Genomic DNA, 12,317 nt, shown 5'->3' on the forward strand with positions numbered 1-12,317 from the left:
TAACAAGTTACAATTAGGCAACTGGCAAGGAGGGAACTGGTGTCACCTCCTTGATCTTAAATCAAGCTTTGAGCATAATGTGTATTAAAATGACATGGAACTGGCGCGGCACATCAAAAGGAATGGCACTATTTGCAGATACCTTTATTAAATCCTGCTTGTAAGGTTCTCTGTCTATGTCATGGATCATCAATAAATCCGCATGCATGATTGTAATGCCTATGTGGAGATTACACCTTCCCTGTGACTGTGTGGGTTTCCTCATGGTGCTCCCGTTTCCTCCCCCATCCCAAAGACGCGAGGGTTTGCGAGTTAATTGGCCTCTATAATTTGCCCTTAGTGTATAAGGACAGCATAGAACTAGTATGAAAGGGTGATTAATGGTTGGCCAAATGGACTTGTTTCTGTGCTTTAACTAAACTGAACAAAAACAATAGCTTTACATATCTGAATATTATCCAGACATAATTTCTCTTCATCCAGTAGTGGATGTCTGAAGAAGGGTCTTGATCCGAAACATCACCTATTCCTTTTCTCCAGAGATGCTGCCTGACCCACTGAATTACTCCAGCATTTTGTGTCTATCCTTGTGAATGTCAGACATCCAGTCTGAATATCTAGTCAGTGGACACATCAAAAGAGGTATTGATGAGGTAGATATAAGTATTATCAACATAGGTTTTATTGCTGAGTTTGTGTTTTTCACAAGTTCATGTGAGAGAGGTAGAATTAGGCCAATTGACCCATTGAGTCCATGATTTAATGGCGGAGTGCCATTCAATCATGGCTGATCTCTGCCTCCTAATCCTATTTTCCTGCCTTCTCCCCATAACCCTTGATACCCATTCTAATCAAGAATTTGTCTATCTCTGCCTTACACATATCCACTCTGTGGCAATGAGTTCCACAAATTAACTACCATCTGACTAAAAAAGTTATTCCTCACCTCCTTCCTCAAAGAGCGCCCTTTAATTCTGAGATAAACTCTGGTCCCAGACTCTCCCTTTCTATGCCTATCTATGCCTTTCATTATTCTGTAAGCTTCAATGAAGTTCCCCCTCAACCTTCTAAACTCCAGCGAGTAGAGGCCCAGTGCTGTCATATGCTCATCATATGCTAACCCACTCATTCCCGGAATCATTCTTGTAAATGGCTGATATGAGACAACATATAGGTGAGAAGGAAGGGAGAAGGTTAGATACTTGGGGGACACCAGAGTTACAGGTGCAGTTGGGAGAAGAAAGTAATGCTGATAAATTTTCAGCTACGACTGAGGTTAGAATTAAAACGAGTAGGGGTGACCAGGTAAATGGGGAGAACATTTGTTAGATGATGATGCATTTAAATGCAAAAAGAACAACAAGGGGTGACGGATTACCACTTCCACAATCACATGGATATTATTAGTGTTTCATTATTGTAGCGGGGATAGATGTTTATTAGACAATCGCAAACAATATCTATGAAAGATACACACAATACTTTGTGACTATATTTCTTTCACGGGCTTTGGCGAGAGAAGGGATGTCTATTACGAGACTGAGGACACATGTGCATCATGTGTAGTTTACCACCGCAGGGGTCTCATGTTCAACACAGTTAAGGCAGCCCTACCCCTGAATTAGTGAGATTGGTCAGAACTAATCTACTGATGAGTTTTGAAATCTTTTAAGAGCAGAGAAACGGGGGAAAAAAAACCTATCTTCTCTGAAGAAAGGACAAGAGGGAATGCTCTTAAAATTAGAGCTGGGCTATTTGGGCAAAAACAAAATCACATCAGCGCTGTTTCAAAGTATGGCGTAAATCTAGAACTCCCTTCCCCAAAGGTTTAATTGATTCTTTAAAAAATTTAGGTTAATTGATTTTTATTGTGGAACGATATCAAGAGATTTGGAGGAAAAAAGATAAATTTAAGACTTAAATCCACTGCGAACTGGTACAGTGGCGAAAGGGAAGGGAGGCTTTACCCCATGGTGACTGTCCCCCATTAGCAGCCAGAACGCCACCATTAACTTCAACTTAACTGAAGGCAAGTAATCTTTCTGCAAGAGCAACTCGGTGCTAATAAGCTTAGTGGTGGAGTGACTCCTTTCCACCATCCACAGAGCACAAACCAATGTGATGAAATATTTCCTATTGGACGAGATTTTTGCAACACCATACGCACAGGTGCAACTTAACGGCAGCCAAAAAAAATCGACCTGCATAATTCGCACCTTATCCACCACCTTAAACATTGACTACCTCCAATGTTGCAAGACTAATATAATGTCAAGGAATGCACAAGGAACTGCAGATGCTGGTTTACAAAGAAAAGACACAACATGCTGGAGGAAATCAACGGGTCAGGTAGCATTTCTTGAGAACATGGATAGGTGACATTTCGGGTTGGGACCCTTCTTCAGATTGATTGAGGTGACGGATACTAAGTTGGAAGAGAGGTGGGGCAGAATAAAGCCTGTGGACACACGTGAGGGGGGTTTGATGCATAGATGGTTGGTCAAAGGAAACACATGTGGCTGAGGTAGGGAGTCCAGGTCAGAGTACAGTCGAAAGGGCAGGAGAGCAGCAGCAATCACCGAGGGGGAGCAGTGAGAGAGGGTCTAATAAAACTTCAGTTGGGGAGAGGAGGAGAAGTTTTTCAAAGTAGGCATACCTTGCAGAGATTTTACATAGGAGCAGTAACATGAATACACGAAGAACTACAGATGTTACTTTGCAAAAAAGACACAAGTCTTTTTAAATAGGTCTTTCCATCCAAACTTCATATCAAATGCTAGATCACCTCTGCGCAGATGATGCTGTTCAAACTACGCTGAGGTTTTGCAAAAGGTCAGGAGGCTGAAATTTCACAGTTGTAGAATAGACCTCATGATATGATGCACAACTTTCAAAGCAGTGCTATATTTTGGGGGCTTTACTGCATGCACACAGCTCCAATAAAATGGATGGGGCCAACGCGAGCCATCATATGGCCTTCACTGCCCTTATTTTGCATTAAGTGTTATTCACATCCTTGATTATTGCTGAGGCAGTGCGATGTATACATGGAGTCAATGTAAGGGATGTTGGTTTGTGTGATGGTCTGGGCTACGTCCACAATTCTCTGCAATTTCTTGCGGTCTTGGATGGAGCTGCTCACAAACCATGCTGTGATGCATCCCGATAAAATGCTTTCTATGGCACGTCTGTAGAAGTTGGTGAGAGTTGTTGGGGACATACTAAACTTCCTAAGCCTTCTAAGAAAGTAGAGGTGTGGGTGTGCTTTCTTGGCCATTGCTTTAATATGGGTGGTCCAGGAGAAGGGGCTTTCAGGATGGCATGGTGAACCTCAAGAAACACACAAAAGCCTGGGATTTGATAAAAACCATAACATAATTCAAAAGACTATTTCTAGGAGACTGGTTTCAGTTCCTAATGTGGACCATGAATCATAAATGAGCTTCGGGTGATTCCTTACTCTAATTATTCCATACTGCTGCATCAATAGTGCCGCAGCAGTTAGACATGGGTTCAATCTTGAACGAGGGTGCTGTCTATGTGGAGTGTGTATGCTCTCCCTGTAACTGCATCCGCTTCTGTCAGTGCTCTGGTTGCCTCCCACATCTCAAACTTGTCCTATCAACTTAATTATCTCTTACTGTAGATAAGTGCAAAAAGAATCAAAGGTGAGTTGATTGCGTGTGAGAGAGAATAAGTTGCCGATTAAAACAAAAGAAGGAGTAGGGAATGAAAAACAAACACTGATTCTGTAAATGTAACTGAGTATGAGTAGGAAAACGAGTTTTATGGAACACCTATTTTGTTATTTGAGTTGAAGTCTGCCTATTAAGGGGCTTGATAGTATCCTTGCACCAAAACTATTGGTCCGAGTTAATTCTGTGTCTAGATTGGCAGCAAAGGGCAGTACATCAGGTAGGGCTCCTGCCTCATAGCACTGGAGACCTGGGTTCGATCTTGACCTCGGGTGCTGTCTGTGTGGAGCTTGTTCATTCTCCGTGTGACTGCATCTGTTTCCTCCGGCTACTCTGGTTTCCTCCCACATCCTAAAGATGTGTGGATTTGTGGGTTAATTAGCCCTCTGTAAATTGGCCCTGGTATGTAGGTAATTAATGCAAAACTGGGATAACCAAACTAGTGTGAATGGGTGATCGATCAGTGTGGGTCAGTGAGAACTTGATGGGCCTGTTCCATACTCAATAAAATATTTAGTTCAACTGCTTAGCTCTTCATAAGATCATAAGTGATTGGAGCAGAATTAGGCCATTCGGGCAATCAAGTCTACTCCGCCATTCAATCATGGCTGATTTATCTCTCCCTCCTAAACCCATTCTCCTGCCTTCTCCCCATAAACTCAGACACCCATACTAATCAATAATATTTCTATCTCTGTCTTAAATATATCCACTGACTTGGCCTCCACAACCTTCTGTAGCAAAGAATTTCACAGATTCACCACCCCCTGACTAAAGAAATTCCACCTCATCTCCTTGCTAAAAGAACATCCTTGAATTCTGAGGCTATGACTAGTCTGAGACTCTCCCACTAGTGGAAACATCCTCTCCACGTCCACTCTATCCAAGCCTTTCGCTATGCTGTACGTTTCAATGCGGTGCCCCCTCATTCTTCTAAACTTCAGCCAGTACCGTGCCGTCAAACGCTCATCATATGTTCATCTTCTTCTTCATGGGAACAATAAGACAGTAACTGTCTTATTTCGGAGAGCACTGTGCATTTTCACGTGTATGAATAAGTCAAAGCCTTCTGTTTATATTTACAAATCTAAAAATGGGGAAGGAGGGGGGGGGGGAATGTTGGCATTTACAAAACATTAGAACTGTATGGGGTGGGGGTGGGGGGGGGGATTAGGAAGGGGGGGGAGCAATGTAGCCCTCTGTCCTCCAGGAGTCCCTCTGATAGTTTCACATAAGCAGATTGCAGGATCAGATCAAAGTAGAGTGTAAGGGCGGCATTGTGGCGCAGCGGTAGAGTTGCTACTTTGCAGCGCCAGACACCCGGGTTCAATCTTGACTACTGGTGCTATCTCTACGGAGTTTGTACATTCTCCTTGTGACCACGTGGGTTTTCTGCAGGTGTTCGGGTTTCCTCCCACACTCCAAATATGTGCAGGTTTGTCGGTTAATTGGCTTTGGTAAAAAAAAATGTAAATTGTCCCTAGTGTGTAGGATAGTGCTAGTGTATGGGGGTGCTCGCTGGCCGGCACGGACTTGCCAAAGGGCCCGTTTCCACGGTGTATCTCTAGTGTCTAAAAGAGTTGTCGAGTGGTAGAGTCTCCTGCTGACACACTGGATGAGTCTAGTTTACAATGGCTGTGTGTGTACTATTAGCAGAATATCCCATTTCTGCAACACATTGTCCCTGCTGAATATCTTCCAGGCAAATAACACGTCTTAGACACCATGCACTTGGCTGCCCTATCGGCCAACAATGCGCAGTCAAATACATGCACACCAACCTTGCATATACAGAGTCACATCCAATGGATGTTGACCCCATGTTTCCAAGAGTTTGATGGTTTTTCAAAGGGACAGTGCGATGCTAAGTCTTTAAACGTGATCACACATGTTAGGATCGCCATGTGGGGTCTTGATTCTGTCACCTACAAATAAAATTACTGCAGGCATCATGCTCTGCTAACTATTCAAGTGATTCAAGGTGGATTTTAATCTGACCATGGAACATCCAAAAGCTTTTACATGTACAAACTTCAGAACCCACCCAGAGGGACTTACTGAAGTTCATTCTGAAATTATTGGACCCAAGTCCAGATTTAAAATGTCAAATATAGCATTGATGGAAAACATTAAGTTCACTCCACCAACAGAAATTAGGCAATGCAAATTTCCTCAAAGAGTAAATTGAATGTGACTGGGAATAACATAACGAGAAGATACTAAAATAATTAGTTTACAATACCCGGGAAAAACAATAGCCTCCACCATGCTGAATAACTGCAATTGCAATGAGGGAATGTCAAGTTTTATAGCAAGGGAAGAAAGACACAAAATGCTCGAGTAACTCAGTGCTTCAGGTGACATCTCTGGAGAAAAGTAAGAGGTGACGTTTCTGGTCTGAGGCTACGACCTTTGGTCCTAGACTCTCCCACTAGTAGAAACATCCTCTCTACATTCACCAGGCCTGTTACTATGCAAAGAATATTACTGTACTATGTTCCACAAATATCATTTATTGTAGGCATCTTTATACACTAGTGGTACTGATAGGGTGTCCCACCTCTTTTAAAACAATATCCTAAAAACAAGATGTATTTTTGTCCTAGCTGAGTCAGGTACTAATCTGCAGTAACATTGTAATATAGGAGGGAAGAGATTCTGTTACTGGTCTATTTTTAAATAGATCACAAAAGATAAGTATTTTCTTCTAACTGGAGTGAGATAATTATAGTACTCTAGTCAGAACATGGTTTCCTTCACGCAAGGAACAAAAAGGCACACTCACTGAGTGCTTTGCAAGAATATAATGAAAATTGTTGGGCCTATAACACTCACAACGTTGATTCAGATTATTCCCCTTGAAGAGAATACATAATTCTTGCTATTCTCCCTGCCATTGATGTTGAATATTGTTTGCACCTCAAATGATCAGAAAGGTAGAGTGATAAATGGATGATAAAGTCACTATGAAAACTGAACATCTGTCCAACGATCTATCTCAATTAATATTGAAACTTCAGAACACAGAGAGAACACAGCAAATAGCAGATGCAAATGGCATGAATGTCGCCAAATCATGTTGGAATAGAAACATGGAGAAAGAAAGAAAAGTGCCTTAAGAGAGAGATAGCATAAGACAGAGAGGTGAGAAAAATATTGAAAGAGGTGCACAGAAAATGCTGCCTAACCTCGTGAATGTTTCCAGCACTTGTGGAAAGAGAAACAGATTTGATATTTCAGTTCAAGGACCTTTTGTCAAAAGTTTGAATTTTTGACGAAAGACCTTAAACCTGAGACGTTCACTTTTTTTAGACCCCCACACCCTGTACGCCCACCTATTTCTCCCCTCCATCCCCCTCCCCATTTCCAGCTTTCTTTACCCCACTTTGAAATCAGGCTGAAGAAGGGTCCCAACCAGAAAGGTCATCTACCCATGTGTTCAAGAAGGAACTGCAGATGCTGGAAAATCGAAGGTACACAAAAATGCTGGAGAAACTCAGCGGGTGCAGCAGCATCTATGGAGCGAAGGAAATAGGTCATCTACCCATGTTCTCCAGAGACACTACTTGACCTGCTGAGTTCCTGAGTATTTTTTTGTAATTTAAATTCTCTTTCCCAGACATATTTTTTCTTAAATCTAAGAACAAGTTACTACCTGCAGAAGTGACACTTTGTAGTTTTAATCTTTCTATTTCTGGCTACTTGGATGTTGAATGGAATGTCAGGGCTACCAATCCTACATATATTCCATTATATTGCTGGGGTGAATCTCGCAGTTCCACGCCACACCATGAAGCAAAGAAGATGCACATTGGCATGAACATTCAAAGCATCCAGCAAATTATGGTATATTGAAACTCATTTTCATTGCAAAGTGTTAAATGCTGCATCTAATGACGGAGTGCACCATTAACTGTATCTTTCTGGTGTTTTATGAATTCCTTCTGTATATTGGACCAAATTGCTAATTCGAAAGCATTTTTGTCCCTTCACACCCTACAAGGCTTCAGATTGGTTTCCAATGTCTTCTTCGCTGCACGATTTCGAGGGTCAGAATGTTCGGGGGGTGGGGGGTGATAAAAAATCATCCAGAAATTGTGCCATTTCAATTTACGTAAATCACATAAAAGGGCAATGAATCGGCGGGGCATCTTTTATTAATAAATCCATTCATTGGGCAAATCCAGCCCCCGCATGCAAACGCTCACATTTTTATGTAGGCATTAATCAAATCACTTATATTAACAACTGGAAAGCGACCGCTGGAAATATTGCACCAGATGTTGCCTTCACTGGAGGTTCAGCCACTTTGGATCGATGCCAGTTTGATTAAAAAATGCATGGCTGTCACTCTGGATGCGATTTCCATGCACCGTGGTCTAACATTAAGTACCAATGGTCGCCTCTTGTTTTTTTACGAGCGGTGCAGGGGGTTTGGGGGCGAGGAAGACACGTATCCCTGAAATGACAAGCTGGGAATTTCACCGCTTGTAAGTTCATTCTGTTGGTATCCACCGTATCTTACCTGCGGCTTGCCTAGCCCGGCGGTGACTACTTACCTCCACGAAATAAAAGCAGGGCAGCAGGGTAACGCTCTCCTTGGTCAGCCTAGCCCTCTGTCTTTCTTTGGAAGAAGACATGCTCCGTTCTCAGGTCCGTGCCGCTCGCCACCGCCGATTAGTGCAATCGATTGGTCCGACTTCCGATTCTCCCGGCTGCACAAAACCTCGACCGGCTGCTCACAATCCTCAGCACCGCCCGTGGCTCGCCAAACCCCGCCGTTTCTCCGCAAACCAAGTGCCCGTATATTTAGGCTGTGCGGAAAGAAGCGGAAAGAACACAATGCAATGAAGTGTAGCTGGCCACACAGTCAAAGGAGGTTGTCTACACAACGCTACGTTTCTATGGCTTGCCCCATTTCTGCCTTATTGGCGTGTCTCGTTGTATGGATGGGTGTGTGTGTGTCTTTCTCCCCGACAGCGTTAATCTGCTCCAGTTATTTAAACGTGCATATGAAACCCAAGTGTTTAGCGCACTCACACACACTGGCGGCTCGTCACTAGACGCTTCCATAATAATGGCATGTAACCACCCAGTTAGATTTTAAAGACACACACGTTACACGCTGGATGTAAATGACACGGGGCTGCTATCAGCCGCCTCCCCGATGCCAAAAGGTCTTAGTTTATATAAAACAATCTGCAGCTATAGTATCCAGAGACTAGCTTCCCCAAACAAGGTGTGAACATTTGCACTCGCCCTTACACCCCGGCGCATCGTGCACTCATTTAAATGCGAGACACCACTCGGGTTTAGCAAACCAGTAACATAACCCTGCAAATAATTCACTCCGTCGTGATATCAGATATCCTTTACACCCGTTGTAGTAACTATTCTCGCTGTGCACTCCAAACACTATCAAATCGAGCCTTTTCCAAAGCTTCGTGTGTGTTATCTGGACTGCCGGCGTAATTTCATCGTTCAATTCCCACCGCCGTATTTATTTACACTGGCGGGCTCCGGATAGTTCAATTAGTTCAGCGAGTGAGGACAAATCATGGAGACGTTTTTTTTTAAATATAGAAAGAGGCTGTTTGGCCCGTCGATCCGGTACTAGATGTATTCCGAAGCAATTCAGCTTCCCCACCCTTGCTCTTAGCCCCGCAAGTCAATGGATATCATTTTAAGGCAGAGATGGATAGATTATTGATCAGCACGGGTGTCAAGTGTCATGGGGAAGGCAGGAGAATGGGGTTGAGAGGGAAAGGTAAATCAGCCATGATTGAATGGCGTAGAAGACGTAATGGGCTGAACAATGCTCCTTTCATTTATGAATTTATGAAGTTATTTCTTTGTTAAAACATTCAACTCCCCTTTAATCGCGAACGCTGGCTGGGAACCCGGGACCCCACCATTCGATGATTTTACAATCAGGTATTAATACGTTTAACGCCATTGATGTTGGCATGTATCTATCCTACCCATTGGACTGGACTCCATACTGAGCCACTTCTACACTTCATTGGTGGGCGAGCCAAACGACTCAAAACTCGAAACTTAAATCATTTCCACTGCTTATTCGGGAAATATTTTAAAAATCCCTCATATCACTTATGTATGATGATACTTGTACTGAACTGTATTCAAAAATGAATTTCACTGCACCTCGATACTTGTGACAAATAAAGTCCCGTATCATAAAGTACTACACGTCTGTTAGAAGGTTCAACGTGTTGAAGCCAAAATCAAGTTTATTGCTGGTTAGTTATCAAAGGCAGTCACAGCCATGGAAAATGACCCACTATTGCTGTGTCTTTTCTAAGGTCTCATAAGGTTTCTCCACCGAAATGATAAAGGACTGTTCTTTTTTCCACTGGAACATTGAATGATTCCTTGCCCAAGTTGACCATGCACCCACAATACGAACAAACTTAATGAAACGATTTTGCCCTTATTTTTTTTGTGGTTGGAATGGCACATTGAACTTGTAAACGAAGGCACTTCATAAAATACAAGTAACTCAACATTTATAGGAACTCGGTGATAAAAATGACTTACGTGTGCTGGAGCAAAGCAGGACATCCCTTACGTCTGTGTATCATAAATCTTCATAGACTCGACTGCCAGTTATTATGAGTCGTTTTAGTATTGGGAGATTGTCTTTTTAAAGTCCCAACACACACGCTTTAAAAAAAAACCCACATGCCCCTCATTATTCACGTGTCGAAGTCTGCAAATAGAACTTGTACTATTTTTGAAGCAGCTCAAATACTAGGTTGTACGATTGGTTCTGGCTGGCGAGACCTGAAGGATTATTAAAGGTTAGTTTCTGCGAAGCTTTACCCTCCTCACACGTTGACAGTACACCTTCCAGAACCAAGCCAAGCAGACGCGCTTGATGTCTGAATGAATCCCGCTTGGTCTTTAAACTATTCACTCCAAATTGGCCGAAGCGTTAGATATCGTAGTTACAGGTAAAAATCGAAGACATAAAACACTAGAAAAGTCTTCTGGAAGAGGAAATCAGCAGTAAAAAGATTAACATAGATCATTAAAAAAAACATTTTTTTAATCAATATCTGGGCGTTTTGGGCTGGTTCATGTTGGGTGAACAATGTCAAGACTTTCTATAACACTTTCATGTGGTACCATTCTGCGAAATATTGTGTTTCCCTCTCCACTGGGTTAATGAGATCCATAGAGATTTCGTTTTTTTTTCTCGTGAGAGATATTATCTTTGTCGCTTTAACGAGAGCATCATTTTTCCCCCTTCTGAGAATGAACCTCTACACACTTGAGATGGATTTGGTCGGTGTTGTTTCTAAAGTAGTGTTACAGATAAATTATTCAGAGGATGCACTTCGTTGCGAAGCGGTGATAAGGCGTTGTTGTAACGTTTTACATATTCTTACTGCTGCTACCCTACCCACAGTACCAGCTGGTGTTTATGTCCCTTAACTTCACACCTTCTTTATTTACTTCCGTATTTCTAGCGCTGGTCGTCATTGCCAAAAGAAGCGAATCGAAACTTCCAAGCATTACATCTTTTAATGTTGCCTTCTACTTTCCAGCGAAGTTGCCTGCTATGTTTTCTCTTCAAGGACACTTGCAGAACACTTGTTTTTTGCGAAAGTACGTCAGAAACTCTGCATCCTCGCGGCTTTAAAGCACATATTCCGAATTTACAAAAGACGCTTCTATCATTCCCATTTTATTGTTTCTCATTTCAATGCTATCATAGAAACATAGAAACATAGAAAATAGGTGCAGGAGTAGGCCATTCGGCCCTTCGAGCCTGCACCGCCATTCAATATGATCATGGCTGATCATCCAACTCAGTATCCTGTACCTGCCTTCTCTCCATACCCTCTGATCCCTTTAGTCACAAGGACCACATTTAACTCCCTCTTAAATATAGCCAATGAACTGGCCTCAACTACCTTCTGTGGCAGAGAATTCCAGAGATTCACCACTCTCTGTGTGAAAAATGTTTTTCTCATCTCGGTTCTAAAATATTTCCCCCTTATCCTTAAACTGTGACCCCTTGTTCTGGACTTCCCAACATCGGGAACAATCTTCCTGCACCTAGCCTGTCCAACCGCTTAAGAATTTTGTAAGTTTCTATAAGATAACCATATAACCATATAACCATATAACAATTACAGCACGGAAACAGGCCATCTCGGCCCTACAAGTCCATGCCGAACAATTTTTTTCCCTTAGTCCCACCTGCCTGCACTCATACCATAACCCTCCATTCCCTTCTCATCCATATGCCTATCCAATTTATTCTTAAATGATACCAACGAACCTGTCGCCACCACTTCCACTGGAAGCTCATTCCACACCGCTACCACTCTCTGAGTAAAGAAGTTCCCCCTCATGTTACCCCTAAACTTCTGTGCCTTAATTCTGAAGTCATGTCCTCTTGTTTGAATCTTCCCTATTCTCAAAGGGAAAAGCTTGATCACATCAACTCTGTCTATCCCTCTCATCATTTTAAAGACCTCTATCAAGTCCCCCCTTAACCTTCTGCGCTCCAGAGAATAAAGACCTAACTTATTCAACCTATCTCTGTAACTTAGTTGTTGAAACCCAGGCAACATTCTAGTAAATCTCCTC

At 42.5% G+C, this 12,317-nt stretch overlaps 1 protein-coding gene across 1 annotated transcript in view; it reads right to left on the reverse strand.

Moving 5' to 3' along the window:
- The window catches only part of plppr4 (phospholipid phosphatase related 4), a 64,420-nt gene extending 55,665 nt beyond the window's left edge, over positions 1–8,755 (reverse strand). Inside the window, exon 1 of the mRNA XM_033028882.1 lies at positions 8,255–8,755. Coding sequence (XP_032884773.1) covers positions 8,255–8,335 — 81 coding nt within the window. The 5' untranslated portion in view covers positions 8,336–8,755. The remainder of the gene's footprint in view (positions 1–8,254) is intronic.
- Positions 8,756–12,317: the final 3,562 nt, after the last annotated feature.

This window comes from Amblyraja radiata, chromosome 10 (assembly GCF_010909765.2).
Source record: "Amblyraja radiata isolate CabotCenter1 chromosome 10, sAmbRad1.1.pri, whole genome shotgun sequence".
Classification (NCBI taxonomy): domain Eukaryota; kingdom Metazoa; phylum Chordata; class Chondrichthyes; order Rajiformes; family Rajidae; genus Amblyraja; species Amblyraja radiata.